We start from the raw sequence: 22,876 nt of genomic DNA on the forward strand, positions 1-22,876 counted from the left end.
AAGTGGACGGGAGTGAAAAGATATAATGGACTGCGGAACAAAAAGAAGTCAAGAGTTGTCCAGACGACGAGAACCAACGGACGCAAACTTAGCATCGTCAAGGTAAATATATACGTCCGTTCACGCTTCACGTGGAACGAGGCGATAATTAATTTATATTTAACTGTTTAATTAATTATTAGGCCTTTAGGCCGATAATTATAATAATCGATAACTTAACAAAATATTAATGCGTACTGTTCCTTGACAGATTACCAATTGAAAAATTTGATTTGGGAGACAGAGAGGGCGGCGGAAAAACTCGAGAGGCCCAGACATCACCAGCAGAACAAAGACAGGAGTACCAGAAAATTACTCAGCGCGTCTGGACTTTGTAAGGTAAAATTTATAATTGATTAAGGCCTCTAATTTGATTATTAGAGGGCCGAATTAATTATAAATTTATTACTTAGCATCTTTCTACTGGTTACATAATTTAGATCGGTATCTCAAGGCCCGTCAGCCAGTTTGAATTCGCCCTCGAAATTTCCGTAAAATCTTGCCGGGTACTCGTTGTTCTGTCGTTACTCGAAATTTATTTCATTCGAGGCCTCTCGGCTGGAATAAAATAAATTTTTCCGTATAAATTATTCAATAAATAAATTCAATAATTTCAATAAAAGTATTCAGGCCTGTCGGCCGCTCTAGACAAAGTTTTCCCGCGTTGTAAAATTGTAATTTCAGGCCTTGCGACGTCAATTTACCGGCCGAATGTTCTAGTCAATTTTAACGTAATTCTAGTCGTAAAATTAGTCATGAAATAATTATAAAATAATGTTAAAATAATTCTAATTAAAATTATAAAATCAAAAATAAGACGCTAGAAAAATTACGATAAAATTGTGTCGAGTAAAACTTAAGAATGGATTATTTTGTCAGTAAATTAAGTTGAGTAAGAATAATTATCAGAAAATTTCGAGTAAATTAAATATATATATTGGAAGCAATTGTTAAAGGGAAATTTGTCAGTGAAAATTAATTAATTAATAATTAAATTAAAACCAAAATTAATTAATTAATAAATATAATTGAATTAAATAAGACAGTGAAAATTAATAAATGAATTAAATGAATCAGTGAGAATTAAGTAGTTGTGAAATGTTTATACTGGAAATTTTATTAGTGCAATTTTATATTAAAATATCAAGTTTAATAATTGAGTAAAAGAAAGTGATGTCATTGAGTACGAATTAAATAAAATAAAGTAGAGTTCAAAGTCGAGTCAGTAATTTTAGTAAAGGAAAACTGTGTCTGTGATTTAGGTCCGGTGGACATGTTAAGTTATTTTAATTAATTATACATCCAGGGGATGATTTTTTAAATTAATATTAAGGTTTACCGTCCAGGGGACGAGGTATAAATTAAGTGGGTGTGTGGGTGTGGAAACCGTCCAGGGGACGAGATTTAGTTTGCCATAAGTTACCGTCCAGGGGACGAGAAAATATTAGTTTGTCATAAGTTACCGTCCAGGGGACGAGAAAATATTAGTTTGTCATAAGTTACCGTCCAGGGGACGAGAAAATATTAGTTTGTCATAAGGAAATTTAGTTTGTCATAAGGAAAATATTAGTTAGTCATAAGTAATGTCCAGGGGACTCAGTAGTTTGTCATAAGAATATTAGTTTGCCATAAGAAATAGTTATTGTCAAAAAGGTCAATGAAATAAAGCAAGGTGCTTAAAATAAAATAATTTGGATTAACATTATTTCAGCCTATTCTATAGTTCCTCTTCTCACTCACAAAATATTACAAACGATCCTGAATAAATAATTAGTCTCAATTAATTAAAATAGAATCCTACAACATCCGGTTCTGGAAGGCCGAGTCCATCTTCCAGTGGCGCCCTATTATTCGACTATAATACTAGGTGCGACCAGACTTGGCAAGATTAGTCTCTCTGTCATAATGTGCGACCTCTAAATATCAAAATTAAGGGCTCAAATTTTGACAAAATGATTATTCTGGCATTCTCTGACAAAATTTGAAGACCATTTGAAAAAAATAAAACGTTTGTTAATTTTTTTGACACACACTATTATATATATATACATATATATATCTATATATATATATATATATATGTACATATATATATATATATATACATATATATATATATACATACATATATATATATATATATATATATATATATATATTTCTAACAGCTTATAGACATATTTTCTAATGTTTAGTTTAATGTGAAAATCATTTACTTTTAACTGCTAGCAATATATTTTCCGGAATAGCTTGCCAACCTCCTTTTCCTGTTGCCGACATGTTTTTTAAATGTTCTTCCCCAATCAAACATTTCAGTAGCTCTCGTGACATGCCACTAGGCTTCGAATTTTTATCAACAATATCACTCAATTTGATTTCGTGTATCAATATATCCGTCCCTTCAGGCAATTTAACCTAGTTGACAAAAAATTTCAAAAGCATTTTATTCATAAAATTTATGACGCTATAAAATAAGCAATACCCAAGAAGAAAGAACTGTAATATAAACATGAAGTCTTCTATAAATATATAAATGCAATTGTGTTCTTTCCATGTAATACATACGTATTACATGGAAAGAACACGATTGTACAGGATACCACCCCGGATTATACCCAGTGATATCTGAGGTAAAAAAAAATTTCAGATAGTACTCAGTAAAAACCGCTTAGCATTATAAAGTGTGCAATTTTATAAATTCATTCGTTTTTAACTTCATTAAATACAATAATGTATATAACTCTGGGAAAATACCAGAGTGTTTTTCAATGTACGTGTTGTGATATGAAGATGATTAGAGATGAATAAAGAACAGTATTCTTCAGATTAATTTGCAAAGAAAATCATCTAAAAAATGGTCAGTTGCAGAAATTTTTACGGATAGTATCACGAGATATTTATTTTTAGTAAATCAACACATGATTATGTTTTAAATTCAACAGTGTTAGCTTATCAGATCTCATGCGAAAAATGTATATAACTGTATATATTCAAGTAAGTCTGAATATATACCTCATATATGAGACATATATTCAATTTTGCCTGAATGTATCTCGGATATATAATTTTTCCTACGGGTATATTGCTTTTTTATACATATGTTATACGAAAAATGGATTTTGTTCGGAATTAAAGATTTCTGACACACACACACACACACACACGCGCGCGCGCGTGCGCAGTGAAAAAGTTATTTTTATTCAAACCGTGCCAACTGTTTTGAGATTCCGATTCTTGTCATGAACATTTTGCTCTACAGTTTTTGATTGATGAACACCGATTTTCAGGCTTGATATTGAATCTTTATCAAAAAATATTTCAGTATCACTAATATGGTAGCTTGCATTTTCAACAGGTTCTCCATGCAGGTTCTGATTTTTTTGTTCTTGTGACTCTTGGTTAGAAGATTGATTAACGTTAAGGTGAAGTTGAGGATTGATTCTTAATTCATCAAAATTTCGGACAGGTTGATATAGAGATCCGTCAGTAAATACGTTTAATGATTCTAGCCATTCTTTATCAGCTGTAAAACGTAAAAATATACGTAGGTTATAAATATTAAAGTGTCAATTATTAATCAACATTTTTTTTTAACTGCGGTCTATAAAAATTTAGCTTATGTTCTCAAAATATGAAAATTGACGAATTTTATTTTATATTGTTGCTATAGCTTGAACAAGACTGATAAATCTACTTATTTTCTGTTAAATATTATTTCAAAAATTTCATTTACGATTATAAATAAAAACTATTCATTAAGTTTGAGCTCTTATTTCTAGTAACATAAGATTTAGACAAGATTCGTGAGTAACACATTTTACCAATCTCTTGGTAAAGAATTAGTCAATTTTCAAACGAAAGTTAACTGAAAACCTGAGTCCAGACTAGCTGCGGACTTTGATAATATTTTAAAGCAGACCCTGAGTAAACAATACGATTTGTGAGTATTAAAAACGATTAAAAAAATAATTATCATAAATCGTCTCTAAACGTCATAATCCTCATGATTTTTCACATTTAATCGTTTCTAATCCATAAAAGATGATTTATTATTTCACGATTATGAACGATTAATGAGGATTAAAAATTTCAAATCCTCATGAATCGTCTTTAATCTTTATTCGGAACCAGAAATCGCAATATTATTTCACAATGAAAGACGTTTCATGACGATTTAAAATGTTTAATCGCCATGAATCGTCTTTCATCGTAGAATAATATGGCAATTCCTGGTCCCGAATAAGTATTAAAAACGATTCATGACGATTTAAAATTTTTAATCATCATGAATCGTCTGTGATCGTTAAGTAACATACAGAAATTCCTGGTCCTGCATGAAAATTAAAAACGATTTCAAACAATTAAATATTTAATCGTTTCAAATCATCTTTCATCATCAATTTACGACTCATGACGATTAAAACTATTAAAACATGTTTAATCGTATTTTCTAATCAAGGGAGTATTGCGTTATTATTTTTTTAGAGCTTAACACCTCAAGCTTAACTCTCTTTATAAAGAAATGATTTAGCAGTCGTGCAACCTCCATCAGAGGTTTTCATAATAAACTATAGCAGAAGATAACAAAAACTCATGTCAGGCCTGATCAGACAACTGCATATGAACACATCAGACTAGATATGGCTGTATCAAGAATATTGCGACCTATCTTCATTGTTTTTTCGTAGATTTTTGAAAAAAATAAAAAATTTTTCGATGTTTACCATTTTTTATTTTTGATTTTTTTTTTTATTTCATATAAAACTTTGACATTTTCTGCAAACCCTCCATTTTTTTCACAGTGGTGTTTTTTCGATTTATATTTTTTTTTCTAATTGAGAAAAAGAATTTTTTTTAACAAGCTTTATTTCTAATAACACCATGCCTAAAATTTTTGAAAGTGCTCAGAGAACTTTTAAAATTGGAAAAAAAAAAATTAAAACAATTAATTTGAATGGTAACCGTCGAAATAATTTGAATTTTGTCCGAAAAATAAAAAAAAAAAAAAAGACCTTCTAAATAATTTTTTTGTATTTTTTTTGAAAGCTACACTCCAAAATAATAAAAAATAAAAGAAAAAGTTTTTGTTTGGTCGATTTTTGGACAGATGCTGACAATTCAAAAAATTCCTCCTACACTCATCATTTTATGGTTAAAAGAATTTTTTTTTTATTGCCAGCATCTCCCAGAAAATGGACTGAACGAAAACTTGTTTTTTTCATTTTTTTAATTTTTGAATGTTGTTTTCAGAAAAAAAAAAAAACAAAAAAAATATTCTGAAGGTCCTTCTATTTTTTAATTTGATTTTTTGAACAAAATTTGAATTATTTCGATGATGACCATTCAAATTTATTGTTTTTATTTATTTTTTGGTTTTTTCAAATTTAAAAGTTTTCTGAGCCCTTTTAAAAATTTTAGGCATGGTGTTATGGGAAACAAAGCTAGTTAAAGAAATTTTTTTTTTTTCAATTGGAAAAAAAAAAAATATAAATCGAAAAAACATCACTGTAAAAAAATTTGAGAATTACCAGAAAATGTCGAAGTTTTATATAAAAAAATCGGTCTGTCGGTTGACCCTGCGGGCCAGCCCCAAAACTTCCCGCATAGTTCGAGCTCCTTGAGCTCGAAAAAATGTTGGAGATATATTTTCGAGCTCCTTGAGCTCAAAAATACTTTTGTATGCTTTTGTTTTCAAAAAAAAATGTTTTTTGCGATTTTTTCTCAAACGATATCTCTCGAACACATAAACCGATTAAGACGGTTAAGGTGGCAATCGACGCGTTTTATTGAGTTCTACAACTGATCAGATTTTAAAATTGACTTATTGAGTCGTTTTTGAAAAATTTCGAAAATACTAAAAAATAATTTTTTTTAATTCTTTTGACAACGGTTTCTCTTAAACAAATTAACCGATTTTGATGGTTAAGGTGGCATTCAACGCGGCTTATGGAGCTTTAAAGCCCAGTTGATCTTGGAATCAATCTATAGAGCACATTCCAAGTTATTCAAAAAGTTTATTGTTGGAATATCTCTGAAACAGCCGTACCGATCAAGCTCAATTTAACTTCAGCTTTTAGATGTTGACAAGCCGCGTCAAATGACACCTTGAAGGTCAAAATCGGTTCATCCGTTCAAAAGTTACAGATATTTACATACATACATACGTACATACATACATACACTCGGACATCATCGTAAAATTAGTCAGGATAGCTTTCTTGAATCTCAAAACGTCAAGAACTCTGAGAAATTCGACTTTCGAAAATCGGACTGAAACCAATAGCTTCCCGAATTTTTGGAAATTTGCAATTTTCTTAGCGGGAAGTTAAAAATAAAAAATAAAAAATGCCAAACATCGAAACATATTTTTTTTTTCTCCAAAAATCTACGAAAGAACAATGAAGATAGATCGCAATAATTTTTTTTTTTTCAAAAAGCACTTTTAATAAAAAAAATTAAAGAAAAAAGTACCAATCAGTCGAATTTTGAAAAAGCTATAGCTATTTAAAATAAAAAAAGCCATTTATTTCGAAAATTTATAACTTTTTTTTGGTTGGGTGAAAAAATTTCAAAAAATTATGAGAAACGTTTTTATTGTGGAAGACAAAGAGAATAAATTTTTAGTCAAATCTAAAGAGGTTGGGTTCAAAAGTGGTTGATCTGGAGTGGAATGCCCCATATATATGTGGGGTTTTTAGAAATAGCTGTAGAATTATTTTTACTGTTTAGGTATTTTCGTATCTAAGTTTAATTTTTCATCTGACGACCGAGTTGGGTGTTGTAAATTTAAGGATTAGGATAGGTAATGCCATAAAAGTGCGTTTGGCATACTGCCGCCAGATGTTGGCCAGCAGTTAGTTGTAAAAGTAATTTTAAGGATAGAAAATAAAATTTGTCAAGAGTGAATGTTGCGTGGGAACAGAAAATTGTACGATGGTTGTGTACGAGTGCTTTGGGAATGGGATGACTGTAGTTGTGTAAAGAGTACGTGTAAGTATGACGGAGCGGGGCGTGAGGTCCAGGTAGAAACAAATGGACTTAGAAGGAAGTGTCGAAAGGGACAGTGGAAGAGCAGCGTCGTTGTAAGAAGGACCTTTTTGTCGAGACGACGTATATAATAATAAATACTTATAATTGTCTTCGATCTGTGATTCCTTCAGTAAAGATATAACAACATCACATATCCTTACCTAGTATCCACACCATCCTATCCGATACTACATTTGGGGGCTCGTCCGGGATCACAGCAATCAAAGAATTTATAAGTGCGTGAAGACGTAAAAACGTGAAAAAACATTACGAGGTAAAGACGTATAGACGTGTCAGTTCAGTGTAGTTAACTAGTGTTCAGTAGCGTGTTAGTCATGGATGGTATAATTGACCAGGTTGCAAGAGGTGTTGCTGCGGCGGATTTGGAAGACGATCAACTTCCGCGACTGAGAGTCCCAGAACTCAGAGAGGAGCTAAGGCGCCGAAACCTCCGGGCGACAGGTCGAAAACCAGAGTTGCTGGCCAGGCTAAGAGCTGCACTGTTGGTGGAACGGGATCACGTAGACGACAATGAAGAAAATGTTGCAGAGCTTTTAGACGACGAAGAAGAAGATGACTTTGAAGACACTCGAGCTGTCAATGGTGAGGGACACCCAGGAAGAGGAAATAATGATGTACGTCTCCGAAATCCTGTGAATGATGGCCGGGGGCACAACGACGAAGACGACGATGATGGCGTGAATGATGAGCGTGTCAATCGTACTCCAGTGATTCGAAGACGTGAAGAATCACGAGTATCACTTACCTTTAAAGACGTTGAAGGTTCGTTAGAAAAGTTCAGTGGGGATGACCACACCAATGTCCAGCAGTGGTTGGATGACTTCGAGGAAATGGCGGAGCTTTGCAAGTGGAACGAGATCCAGAAGATTGCATATGCCAAAAGGCTATTAGACGGATCAGCGAAAATGTTCGTGAGTTACGAAAAGTGCGCGAAAACGTGGAAGAAGCTGAAAGAATCCTTGAAAGAAGAGTTTGAGGAAGCTGTTGACTGTCTGAAAATTCATTGCGATCTGAGTAAGGGGAAGAAGAAGAGTGAGGAAACTCTGCAGGAATACGCATATAAAATGTTGCAGTTGGCATCACCGGCGAAGCTAAAGGTACAGGATGTCATACAATACATAATTGAAGGTATTCCTGATAATGCCGTAAATAAAGCTGTGCTATATGGAGCTAAAGATTTCAAGCAGCTTAAAGAGAAATTCGGGCAATATGAGAAAATGAAGCAGGAGATGTCAAAGACGAAAATACGACCAGTGGAGAAGAAGTTTGATAAATCGGGACGAACAGAGAGTCACGAAAAGAAGAAGCTTGGGGTGGCAACATCATCGGCAAAACCAGCTAGTAGGCGCTGTTTTAACTGTGGTGCAGAAGATCACGTGAGTCCGGTGTGCCCTGAAAAAGGAAAGGGTAAAAAGTGTTTCAAGTGTAGTGAATTTGGGCATATAGCTTCGGAGTGTCAGGCAAAGGCGAAAGATGTGTATGTTGTGTCACGACCTAAGAAGGAGAAGTACCAAAAGCAAGTAAAAATTAGAGACCGTAAGATATTAGCTTTAGTAGACACAGGTAGTTATTTAACTTTAATGCGTAAGAGTGAGTATGAAAGATTGGGATCACCACCATTACAGAAAGATCAGGTATGTTTTGAAGGTCTTGGGCCTGAGGTGAATGAGACAATGGGTACATTTACCACTAGCATGATGGTGGGAAATGATGAGTTTACCGTCGAGTTCCATGTCGTACCAGACACAATACTTAAACGCTCTATTTTACTTGGTACTGATTTCTTAGACTGTGTCGAACTTCGTGTCCGACGGGGCGAAGTGACTTTTCTTAGACTGAATGACGACGACAACACTGACTCATATCAATCTAAGCAACCACACACATTTAAAATTAACGTGGTCGACGAGACGAAAGAAGTCGATTTATCTCACATTAAAGAGGAACATTATCGAGAGGGAATTAGGAAATTAATTACGAATCATGAGCCGAAGGCTACACGTGATGTTGGCATACGGGCTAAGATAATTTTAAAGTCAGACAAGCCGGTAGTGTCACGACCGCGCAGGTTGGCTCCTTCAGAGCGTAAAGAGGTAAATGATCTAATGAGCGTATGGGTCGAGGAGGGTACTATCCGACCGTCTAATTCGGAATACGCGAGTCCAATTGTTTTGGTCAAGAAAAAAGATGGCACGATGCGGGTGTGCGTAGACTATCGGAAGTTAAATCAGCTTATTTTGAGACCGCTTGCCCCGTTGCCGTTGACTGAAGATCAAATAGACGCGTTAGCCGAGGGGGTATATTTCACTGTACTTGATCTCAAAAATCGATTTTTCCATGTTATTGTCGATGAGGACAGCCGGAAGTATGCAGCCTTCGTAACGCCTGACGGTCAGTTCGAGTTTCTAAAATTGCCGTTTGGATTATGCATTTCACCAACAGTATTTCAGCAATATATGAATTCGGTTTTCATAGAATTGTTGCGGTTGGGAATTTTAGTAATTTATATGGACGACCTAATTATTATTGCGAAATCTCTTAAGGAAGCGTTTGGAAAGCTGAAATTAGTTTTAGAAGTCGCAGCTCAGCATGGGCTAATTATCAAGTGGAAGAAATGTCAGTTCTTAAAGACAACTGTCGAATACCTTGGTCACGTGATATCTCAGGGCACGGTAAAGCCCTCAGAATTGAAAACGTTAGCTGTGCAAAATTTCCCAATGCCGCGTTCAATAAAAGGGGTCCAAAGTTTTTTGGGACTCACGGGATATTTCCGAAAATTTATCCCTAATTACTCCCTGATAGCCCGACCATTGACTGACCTTTTGAAAAAAGACGTTAAGTTTCATTTGAGTACAAAAGAGATTGAAGCTTTTAAAGTTGAAGGCTGCGTTAATTTGCGGGCCTGTTTTAAAAATATACAGGGTAGGAGCAGAGTCAGAACTACACACTGACGCATCATGTTTGGGTTACGGTGTAATCTTGATGCAAAAAGATTGTAATGACGGTAAAGTCCACCCGGTATATTATGCTAGTGGTAAGACCACTGAAGCGAAAGCAAAATACTGTAGTTATGAGTTGGAAGTGCTTGCTATTATAAAAGCACTAGAAAAATTTAGAGTGTATTTATTAGGTATACATTTTAAAATTGTAACAGATTGCCAAGCATTTGCTGCGACGATGAGAAAGGAGAAATTGTGTTTGTGAGTGGCGAGGTGGGTGCTATTGTTAGAAGATTTTGATTATGAAGTAATTCATAGACCAGGGAAAAGTATGATGCATGTGGATGCGTTGAGCAGAAACCCTTTACCTGCGACATTGTATATTTGCGAGAATGACGACGGCTTGATTGCGCGATTGAGAAGCGCGCAAGATAAAGACAAAGATCTCAAACCAATCATAGACGCCGCAACGCGCAATGAAGCCGACGGATTCATTATTAGAAATAAGCTACTATACAAGTGTATGGAAGGTGAAATGTTAGTGGTTGTTCCTAAGAGTATGGAAGTGCAAGTTATCAGGCGGGCACATGACCGTGGGCACTTTGGGATTAACAAAACTGAGGCAGTAGTCAAAAGGGATTTTTGGTTTAAAGGTATGCGTCAAAAGGTCGAGCAGGTAATCTCAAGCTGCCTTGATTGTATTTTGGCTGAAAGAAAGCAAGGTAAGCAGGAAGGACTGTTGCATCATATTGACAAAGGAGACGTACCGCTCGATACTTACCATATAGACCATGTGGGGCTAATGGTAAATACGCAAAAAAGATATAAGCACATATTAGTGGTTATTGACGCGTTTAGTAAGTTTGTGTGGTTATATCCAACGAGATCGACGGACACAGCGGAGGTGATAAATCGTCTAACTAATCAAGCTAGTATTTTTGGAAATCCTAGGGGAATTATTTCCGATCGTGGAACAGCTTTTACATCGAATGATTTCCAGGAATATTGTGCAACCCAAAATATTGAACATTCTCTGATAGTTACGGGAGTTCCGCGCGGTAATGGCCAAGTAGAAAGGGTAAATCGCACGCTTATTTCTCTCCTTACAAAAATGGCTACCCCAAAACCAGAATGCTGGTACAGGCACGTCGATGCTGTACAAAAATATTTGAACGCAACACCAAATCGTGGCACAGGCAGGGCGCCGTGTCAACTATTATTCGGAGTGAATATGAGACTAGCGGAGGATATAAATTTGAGGGACTTACTGGAACAGGAGTGGGCTACGCAGTTCGAGGAAGATCGCGAAAAGCTACGAGAAGCTGCAAGAAAACAGATCGAGAAGGTACAAGAAGAAAATCGACGAGGGTTTAATAAAAATCGAAAACCAGCAAAGGGTTACGAAGAAGGAGACTTGGTAGCCATTCAACGGACGCAGTTCGGGCCAGGTTTTAAATTGAAAGGGAAATTTTTAGGCCCTTACCGGATTACTAGAGTACTACGAAACGATCGCTACTTAGTTGAAAAGGTCGGCGAGCATGAGGGACCACAGCGAACTTCGACCTCGGCTGATCACGTGAAACAATGGGATATGGGCCTTGAAAACGTCGACCCTGAGGTAGACAAGGATCATGGCGACAACATTTGAGGGCAAATGTCATTGCAGGATGGCCGAATGTGGGGTTTTTAGAAATAGCTGTAGAATTATTTTTACTGTTTAGGTATTTTCGTATCTAAGTTTAATTTTTTATCTGACGACCGAGTTGGGTGTTGTAAATTTAAGGATTAGGATAGGTAATGCCATAAAAGTGCGTTTGGCATACTGCCGCCAGATGTTGGCCAGCAGTTAGTTGTAAAAGTAATTTTAAGGATAGAAAATAAAATTTGTCAAGAGTGAATGTTGCGTGGGAACAGAAAATTGTACGATGGTTGTGTACGAGTGCTTTGGGAATGGGATGACTGTAGTTGTGTAAAGAGTACGTGTAAGTATGACGGAGCGGGGCGTGAGGTCCAGGTAGAAACAAATGGACTTAGAAGGAAGTGTCGAAAGGGACAGTGGAAGAGCAGCGTCGTTGTAAGAAGGACCTTTTTGTCGAGACGACATATATAATAATAAATACTTATAATTGTCTTCGATCTGCGATTCCTTCAGTAAAGATATAACAACATCACATGTCCTTACCTAGTATCCACACCATCCTATCCGATACTACATATATATTAGGGTACGTCATTTCGGAGCAATAGTTTCTTTTCATGTATATGTAGAAAGAATCATAGTTCAATTAAAAAAAAAAGATTTCGCACAAGAAAAAAAATTCTATGACGATTACAGACCCAGCTGATTGAAAAATTCGATTTTTCCATTTAAATAGCACGGAAAAAATTTTTTTTTTAGTTCCAAGTATTTTCAACAAATTAATCAATCGAATAGACTAATATATGTTTTGTAGGAAATTAAACGTTCTACAAAAAAGGTCTCCTATAATTTTTTGATAAATCCATCTGGCCAAAAGTTATTAGAGCTCGAAGTACGGTTGAAAATGTTTTTGCTTTTCCTGCGAAACTTCGGAATTATCACAAGATGTTGTTCTGTCTTTTTTTTTTTTGTTAACAATTTTATTGTCTACAAATTTTTATCAGTCAAGTTTTTTCAAATTCCGCATCGTTTTCTAGTTATTTCCATTTCAATGTCAACCTCTTGAAATCGATCAAAATCATTTTTTCAAGAGCTTCAAATTAAAATGAAAATAATTAGAAAACAATGCGGAATTTAAAAAAACTTGACTGAAAATAATTTATAGAGAATAGAATTTTCAACTAAAAAGACCCTTTAACATTTTGTGATGTCTGATAGTTTCGCCGGTAAAGCAAAAAGATCTCCAACTTTACTTCGAGCTCTAATAACTTTTGAACAGATGGATTTATGAAAAAATGATAAGAGACTTTATTTGTAGAGAGTAGTTGAGCTGGGGGAGTTCACCCCCCCCCCCCCTTCCCCGATAAAACAGATTGTGGGTTCTAGCCCGTGTTAAGTTACCGACGGAGGGTAACCTGTCGACGGTTAGTAGATATACTGGCGATCAGTAAGGCCTGTTTTACCGACAGTACTCGGTTTGGCAGTCGGCAAGCTCTGATTCGGCAGATGGTAAGCACTGTTTTATCGTTTGTATTGATATTGCCCGTCGGTAAACTTAGTTTTGTTATCGATTACGTTGTGTTGGCGGTTGGTAAGATCTATTTTACCGACTAAAACATGCTTTTGAGGTTAGGTTTGGATGTTTTTTGAGGTTATGTACGGTGGTGATTTCGTAAAAAGTAACATACACGCATCTGTTACAAACTAGATTGGGTCATGGGCAGCCTACCAGATTAAAGGTGGTTGAGTAATTCGCATCACCCCCAGAGCTGGCACTAGCTGCCTACCATCTACAGGTTGTGTCAGTGTGTGTACTTACAAGTGTATTTATTTCAAGTCTTATATATTGAAACTGAGGTGTGGACAAGTGCATTTGAGAAGCATGCGGAGAGCATGCCATCTATTGGTTTAATCGCCCCCATTTGCCTTTTTTTTTACTAGATGACGTCATCGATTGCATCATCCGACAAGGCTGAGTTGTAGTGGGGGTAGATGAATAATTTCTGAGCTCTTGAGCTCTCAGCACTCAGTCTTTGCTGAAACATCTAAGTGAACAGTCAGTGAAAAGTTTGTACTAAAGTTTTTTATAATATTTATTGTGTTTGTTTTTTTATAAATCACGTAAGTCATTGCACTTGTAAATTTAGATAAATGTTTGATGCTTCATCAATGAATTAAACAACTTATTAATTAACTAATCAATTAAATATATTTTTCTAGGATGGATTTGAAGAAACTTAATGAAATTAGTAATTTAGAAAACATTTTGCCAACCAGAAAAATTGAAGAATTAGAAGTTGGCAAAATGTACAAAATTACTGAATTAAAAAAAATTCCAACGCAGTATGGGCCCAGAGTGGTTGCTGCTCTTGATGGTCAATTTACAGTCTTCTTTCCAACAAGGACGAACAACCAATTAATTGCCGATGAAGACACATTCGAAAACCTTGTCAACACTGTCGAAGAACAGCATCTTTATTTAAGATTTCATGGCAGTAAATATAGCCAATTAGAATTTGCTATCTGGTCAACATAAATGTACTTTTTCATATTGTAACAAAAAAATAAAAAAATTTGAATGTAATTATCTTCTAACTCATTATCTTATAGGCCTCTTCATTGTTATTCCTATGTACACAGTTAAATTTTAACTATTTATAATAATAATAATAATAATAATAATAATAATAATAATAATAATAATAATAATAATAATAATAATAATAATATAAATAATAATATTAATAATCATAATAATAATATAAATAATACTAATAATAAGTATAGTAATATTAAAAAAATTAATATAATCCGGTCCAAAAAAAAATTAAAGTTCATGCAAGGAATTCAAAAGAATAAAATCCGACTGAGCATACGCTATCGAAAGTTGGATAAAAAAAATCAACGCTGAACTCAAGTTGGTTGTGGGTTAAGAGATATATATGAATATATGTTAAGAAAATTCAAAACAAACAAAGTTGGTTTGCGCATGCTCTTTGCAGCGCGCGGCATTTAAGGCCGCTTTAAAACTGCGAGAGGGGTATGGTAGACAGTAGGGATATGGATTTCTCAACATACAACGTGATATGCGTTGAGTACTTTTTTTTTTATTATTGGGTTTTTTTAAATAAGAATTTTTGTTTTAATGTAATTATTTTTTTTTTAATTTGTAATAATTTTTCTGTGTGTGTCTGTGTGTGTGTGTGTGTGTGTTTCTAGTAATATTTAGAAAAATGATGATAATAATTATAATAATTATAATTATAAAAAATTATGATAATAATCATTATTATCGTAATTATAAAAAATGACTCAGCGAGCTATAAGTACCAGGTTTTATATCATTTTAAGTCAGTCATGATGCTGCTACTATGGAGAGCACATGTGTGAAAACCAGTGGTCGAGGTTTTATAAATAGTCTAATTAATAAGCTACCAGTTGAACTACACATACCTGGATACCAATACTGTGGACCAGGTACAAAGTTAGCCAAAAGATTAATTCGTGGTAATCCTGGAATAAATCCTCTGAACGTTGCGTGTAAAGAACACGATATCGCATACTCGTATAATCGCAAAAATTTGGCGGCACGTCACGAGGATGATCAAATACTTGGTGAGTAGGCGTGGCAACGTTATCAAGCAAAAGACGCTGGTATTGGTGAAAAAGCTGCTGCGTGGAGTGTAAATAAAATCATGAAGATGAAAAAAAGATTCGGAATGGGTTTGAAGGAGAGAACAGCTGGCAAGAAAAAGCCTAGTAAGAGAAAGCCTACTAAGAAAAAAACTGGCAAGAGAAAGACTAGCAAGAGGAAAACTAGCAAGAAAAAGACTAGTGTAAAGAAACAAGTAGCACTAAGACAAGTTGTCACAGCTGCCAAAAATTCCATGACTCCTGGAAGTGATCCAATTAAAACGGCGTTGAAAAGAGCTCGTCAGGCTGTTAAAAAATCTGGTGGAAAAAAAAATATTCGGCTGCCACGAATTCTACTGGTTCCATCCAAAGTTGGTAGTGTACTACCATTTTTAATACCACTTTTTGCCGGCCTGAGTGCAACAGGAGCTTTGGCTGGGGGTGCTGCTAGTATAGCAAAAGCTGTAAATGATGCAAGTACTGCTAAAAATTGATTGGAAGAGAGCAAACGTCATAATTTAAAAATGGAGCAAATATCTATGGGTAAAGGTTTATACTTGAGACCTTACAGACGTCGTATGGGTTTATTTTTGAGACCATATCCAGTAGGCAGAGGATGCAAGTCAAAAAACAAGTAGAGCTACCACATCGACCACTTACAAATATCGACTTATTGAAATACGCTTAAGCTCCAAAAATTCCAAACTTTCGTGGTGTTTTTATGAGAAATGATTTACCTAAAACTGGTCCGAGAAAAAACGAATTAGCTGATATTAATCTTGAAGATAAGTTCGGACCTGGTACTCATTGGGTTGCATACAAGACAAATAATCATAAAGTTATTTATTTTAACAGTTTTGGTAATTTACAACCACCACAAGATCTTATGGAGAATCTCGATGTTGGTAGCGTAAAATACAATCACAGAAGATATCAGGATTTTGATACAATTATATGCGGACATTTATGTCTAAAATTTCTCACTGGACAACTATAAATTGATGTGACTTTGTGTAGAGCATATCAGTCATGGCTGAGTCATTCACATTAACACTGACAGGATCCACATTCGTGTTGGAGGCCAATTATTTCCCTCCAATTAAATTATCACCAAATAAAAATTATGTCCTGGGACTTGTAGAGTTATTAATATTTAATTCAATACCCAATATTGATGTTGGTGCTAATAAATTATATGTCTCTTATCCTGTGGATAATATTGATATCGAAAAAATTGATACAAATGATAAAAATAATTTTAATGAGAAAAAAACAGTCAAGAAAATAGAGCTAAAAGAAATGAAGCAATAATTACAAAGTTTGATGACAATGTCGCAGTAACTGATGACAATAATAATAATAATAATAATAATAATATAACGAGTGAAAATATAGAAGCCGGAAAATGTGAAACTGTTGAAAAGAGAGTCTTGACAATACCAACAGGAAGTTACGAAATCACTGACATTGAAAAATACATTCAAACGAAATTACAAAGACTTAGCATCAGCATAAGAGCCAATAATAATGGATTGAGAAGTGAAATTAAATGTGATCAATTTGTAAATTTTACACCCCAAGATTTTATTGGTACACTACTGGGATTTACAAACCGAAAGCTGACACCACATAAAACTCACTCATCAGATTTACCAGTGAAAATATTAAAACTCAATGCTCTGAGAGTTGAGTGCAACATTACATCAGGTGCTTACATAAATGAGTACAAAGTTCACATAATTCATGAATTTTTTCCAAGTGTACCACCAGGATATAAGATTGTTGAATTGCCATCTCACGTCATTTATATTCCAATCGCCGTACAAGCAATACAAAATCTCAGACTAAGAATTTTCGATCAAGACGGAAAACTGGCTAATTTCAGAGGTGAGACGATAACCATAAGACTGCATATAAAGTCTATAAAATAATGGGTAACATGTATGAGATAATAAATGGTACTGGCTATAAAAAGATAGCAACATGGTCGAGCAACATCAGTCGCCGAGTACCTCACAAGGTGTTAACACCTCAGAACGCTCAGTTTCTACAGAGCCTAGGACTAAAATTACGTGGAAAATTAGGAAAATAAAAATTTATTTTTGTTGTTTGACGTGTACACGACCATGGCGGCGGCGGCGGAAATCTTAAATATTCAACGACAAATTATTTTTGATGAGTCAATTGCGCACTATGAAGCGCATGCTAATCTCCCGTATGCTTCATCAACATTCAACAACAGCGATGAAATAAGAATTGCCATTCAACATCAAGATTTGTGTCTACTTCCAAGTAAGAGTACACTACATGTGTACGGAAAATTCACAAAGTCTGATGGTACAGCTGTAAGTGCAACTACTCACATGGTCAATATGACAGTCTGTCATATGTTTGAAGAAATACGCTACGAGCTCGATGGTGTTGAGATTGATCGTAATAAAAATGTCGGTATCAAGAGTCTCATGAAAGGATACACATCACTGAGTCCTGCTCAACAAAATACACTCGAAAACTCAGGCTGGATTGTGGATGAAGCTGTAAACAAATTACACAATGACAATGGCTACTTTCATGTATCTATACCACTGAGTCTTTTGCTTGGATTTGCTGAAGATTACCATAAAGTTGTCATCAATGCAAAGCATGAATTAATATTAATAAGATCAAATGCTGATTTGAATGCCTACGTTGTGGCCACACCTGCTGCTGGAGCTCATGCTGGAGCTGTTAAAATTACGCTGCAAAAAATCGAGTGGATTGTACCATATGTGACTATGGCTGATAAACAAAAAATTAAAGCTTTGAATTATGTCACAAGTGATCCAGCTATCTCAATCAGTTTCCGTGCTTGGGAGCTGTACGTGTATCCTCTATTGCCAAATACTTCGAAGTACATTTGGGCAGTAAAAACTTCTATGCAGCTTGAGAAACCACGTTTTGTGATTCTTGGATTTCAAACAGCAAGAAAAAATGACGCAACTAAAAATGCCAGCGTATTTGATCATTGCAACATCAGAGATATAAAATTATTTTTAAACTCTCAGAGTTATCCTTATGGGAATTTAAACCTCAACATTGCAAACAATCAATATGCTCTGTTGTACGACATGTATATAAATTTTTAAATTTCATACCACAACAAAGAACCTGAGCCACTGCTAACGAAGAAGAAATTTTTGGAACAAGCGCCCCTGTACGTTATCGATTGCTCAAAACAAAACGAATCGATAAAATCTGGATCAGTGGACATTCGTCTGAAATTTAAATCCACAAATCAATTCCCTGCACAGACATCAGCTTACTGCCTCATAATACATGATCGCATAGTTGAGTATAATCCGATAAGCAGCATCGTACGATAACTAATATGAAGACTGTTAAATTTGATCCAACGCCAGCTGTACATCACATGTATGTATGGAGATTTGCACACGAGCAAGCAAGAAGAGGCGAATTAGAACAAGCAGCAAGAGATCGAGAACGATTTAAACAAAGAATTAATAAATTAAAAATAATTATTGTACCTGTATTAATTAATAAACTTACATTTATAAATAAATAAACTTTTTTTATATTAATATATACTGTTTTTTATTACTTATAACCTAAAATATACATGTAAGTCTGACATAACCTTAAATACATAATAAACTATAGATATTTTTTCTTAAACTGAAAACTATACATTTTAGTCGTATATAACCTCAAATGCATAATAAACTATAGTATTTTTTTCTTAACCTAAAAAAAATATACATTCTAGCCGTACATAACCTCAAATACATAATAAACTACAGTATTTTTTTCTTAACCTAAAAAAAATATACATTCTAGCCGTACATAACCTCAAATACATAATAAACTACAGTATTTTTTTCTTAACCTAAAAAAAATATACATTCTAGTTGTACATAACCTCAAATACATAATAAACTACAGTTTTTTATAATAACCTAAAAAAATATACATTCTAGCCGTACATAACCTCAAATACATAATAAATTATAGATATTTTTCTTAACCTAAAGAACTGCACTACAGTTAGAGCAATCTTTTTTAAATAGATATGCAAAGCTATCGGGGATATCATCGTTGAATATATAATGATCCCGACACCTTTGATAGCCCATTAAATTTTTATTACTCTCTAATTCTTCTCGTAGTTTGTGCCAAGCGAAATCGACTTGCTGGGCTGCATTTTCAAGAAGAAATGTATCATCAAGACATGCGATATCTCGATCATCCATACACAGTAAATTCTTCAATTGATTGAAGATCTGAACTGACTTCTCGTAGGTTAGTTGAATTCTATAAAAATGCCAGAACCATCGCTTAAACTCTTGGACATTTTGAAATGCGCATGAAGTATCTAATTTCTTCGAATGACAAGCATAATATGGACATTGATGTTTCAAGAAATCATTCTTTTGATAGAGTGAGAAGAATCTCATTTTTTTTAAGTCAATAATTGGTACAGCAGTGTGCATGAAATCTTCAAGCTATTTTTCTTCCATTCACCTTGTATGTAAAAGTATTGTGCATGTTTGACCATAATTTCAAGAATTTCTTTCAATAATTCATATGGTAGCAAACCAGCTATTCATGATATTGAATGTTGATGTCCACAGTGATCAACACTTTTCTGCATTACAGCAACGTCAACTTGATCCAAAGGTGGTTCAAACAATCAATGTTCACATTGTGCAAGTCCATATGTACCCACTTTATCATAATTATCAGTAGCACAAAGTTCTTTCACCACAAATTTGCCATCAGGCATCTCAAAACCCACAAAATCAATTATGAGGTCCATGCTGTTTGTTAGCATTAAACAATAGCTTGGTTAACATGAACGTAGTTTTATGGCAAGCCTGTTTGTGTTCGCGGCGATCTTCGAAGGTAAGTAATAATTTCTTCCAATTCTTCACTTGTAAATCGATTTCGTTCTTTTGTTCGGCCAATTTTTTTAATTTTTCTCGTTCTTCATTATGACGATCAAAGTCATTAACGTTGTCGTCGTCCATTACATCCTCGAAGTCGATCTGCGCATCATGAAAACATACATCCGTACACACATGGGGCCTGAAAAAGAAGTTTAATTAATTAGTTATTATAATTAAACGACTATAAAGCAGGTTATTAGAAAAAAAAAATGATTACTACATACCTTGATGAACGACTCATCGTGATTATTTAGTTGCCATACGCTTTTCTAATTTCACCAACTTTTCAGTAGTTTTTATTAATTTTCTGGACAAAATTCTCCTATCGTGGCAGCTTATACACGATGCTTCTAATCGAACACTGTGAATTATTTCCGTGTTTTTCGCGAACGCAATTATATCGCCAATAAATTTACCGATAGACTCAGGAGGAGTCACGTCGCCAAAATCCCTTCAATGAGATCTTCGAAACTTTCTGCAAAAGGATAATAATTTCGAAGAAAAATCTTTTCACTTTCAGTTAATTCAGCCATAAATAAAAGATCTGGCACGCAAACTGTTCACTTCAACTCTTCTTAGCGTAGACTGACTGGATGCGAGCTCTCGAGCTCAGCGCTCAGATCAGGATCCCCCACCCCAAACCATAAAACAAGTTCAAACTTGTCGAATGACGTCACAAACAAAGCAAAACGAGTTCAAGCCTATTAAATGACGTCATAAACAAAGGAAAAACGAGTCCAGGCCTGTTAGATGATGCAATATTCAAGAGAAGAATGGGGGAGACTAAACCAATGGATGGCGTACACTTCGCAAGCTTCTCGCATGTACTCTTACACACCCCAGTTTCAATATATAAAACCGGATGGGTGTGTAAATGTACTTTGTGATGACGCTCAAAGCTGATAGACTGAGAATCGTCAGCCTTGATCGCCATCACGAACTCTATTTTGTTTCAAAATTTCCCGCACCGAACAGACTTCAAACGACCTCTAGTCAATTTAACCGGCAGAGCTATATTATGAGCTCAAAATGGCCTCCACAAAGCTCAAACAGTACCAAAAATGAGTTCAAGAATGATTTACAGTGGGTAAAATAGAGCTTACCGACTGCTAATACGAGCAAGCCCAGTGCCAAATCAGAGTTTACCGACTGCCAATCTAAGGACAGCCGGTAAAACAGGCCTTACCGACCACCAGTATGTCCACCGGCCGCCGACAGGTTACCCTCCGTCGGTAAATTAGCAGGACTAGAACCCACAATCTGTTTTATCAGTGGGGTGAACTCCCCCAGCTCAACTACTGTAGAGCATCCAATTTCCTACAAAGTGGTTGAATTTATGCAAAATTCATAAGAGACTTTTTTTGCAGATCAGTAAATTTGTTACAAAATGTTTGAGCAGAGATTTTTTGTATCTTGATTTTTTCAGAAATTATGTAGTTTTTACCATGTTACTAAATGGAAAACCAAAAATTTTCAATAGCCACCTCTAAATATTAATATTAAGAGCTCGAATTTTAACTTGCACCATATTTTAAGATACTCTTTTGATTTTTCAATGTTCATCAAGAAAAAAAAAATAGTCTCCTAATTTAAAACAGTCTACTATATATATGTATATATATAAATATCTGGAAATTTTCAACTATATAAAAAAAGAAATATTCAACAATAATTATCTATAATATATATTAGTAATGGACATATTAAATTTCAAACAAAAATGTACAAACCCGATTTGTGCAATACTTTGACTTTATACCACCGATTTCGGAACTTCGCTTTAAAGTTTTCCCCATTATCACATTTCAACTCAGACTCGGGAATGACACTGGTAGATTCTGGTTTCTTTCCAGTCCAAAGAGCAAGAACGAACATCATTGTTTTCTGTGTAGTATTAATGTAGAATATCTCAACGAAATGTATGACGGTTAACTATTTAATTGATCGATGATTAATATATAAAATCTACAACATCAACAAAAATGGCATGTTAAAATTATCATTCGCGATTTATTATTGTTTTAAAATCATATAAAAACAATGGGTTTTCGCGTGAAATTTATAAATCAAACTAAATGTTCCAGGTATCTAAAGCAACAAATATCTTATCAGTTCTTTTAGTTAACAAACTACAAAGAAAATATATTTTTACAAAATTGCGTTTATAATTTTTTTAATATCTGCGTGAGATGTTTTTTTATTTTCTTTATATACTAATTTATTGTTAAAAAAATTGAAAGTTGTCAGATGTCTACTTATTTGTGTCATAAAAATACAGAATAATATTTTTGCTTACTTAATACTTTGAATAATTTGATAATTCGTCACGATATTTTAATATCGTGGCAGTCTCGCATCAGGTCGGTGAGCAACAGAGGGCAGCACACGCTGCTTACACGTCTCATCCGACATTGGATTATAATTATTGTTTGTTTACATGTAAGGTTTTCTTTAATTATTGTGTTAATAATATGTTATTGATTTCTTAGGTATAAAGTGTATTTGAATCAGGAGATTTCACTGATTAATTAGAGTATATATTTGGATTTTTGTAGTGCTGGGAGAAATAGTTGCGCATTTTATTTATGTGCTCATGATTATTTTGAATTGGTTGACGCTAGCGCGTCAACGCA

At 34.5% G+C, this 22,876-nt stretch overlaps 1 protein-coding gene across 1 annotated transcript in view; it reads right to left on the reverse strand.

Annotated features, from left to right (window-relative positions):
• Nucleotides 1-22,876, reverse strand: part of LOC103574266 (uncharacterized) — a 53,725-nt gene that overhangs the window by 20,845 nt on the left and 10,004 nt on the right. The window contains exons 2-4 of the mRNA XM_053741540.1: nucleotides 21,974-22,208; nucleotides 3,246-3,562; nucleotides 2,256-2,454 (exon numbers count right to left, since the gene is read on the reverse strand). Of these exons, the coding sequence (XP_053597515.1) occupies nucleotides 2,256-2,454; nucleotides 3,246-3,562; nucleotides 21,974-22,121 (664 nt within the window). The 5' untranslated portion in view covers nucleotides 22,122-22,208. The remainder of the gene's footprint in view (nucleotides 1-2,255; nucleotides 2,455-3,245; nucleotides 3,563-21,973; nucleotides 22,209-22,876) is intronic.

This window comes from Microplitis demolitor, chromosome 8 (assembly GCF_026212275.2).
Source record: "Microplitis demolitor isolate Queensland-Clemson2020A chromosome 8, iyMicDemo2.1a, whole genome shotgun sequence".
Taxonomy (NCBI): domain Eukaryota; kingdom Metazoa; phylum Arthropoda; class Insecta; order Hymenoptera; family Braconidae; genus Microplitis; species Microplitis demolitor.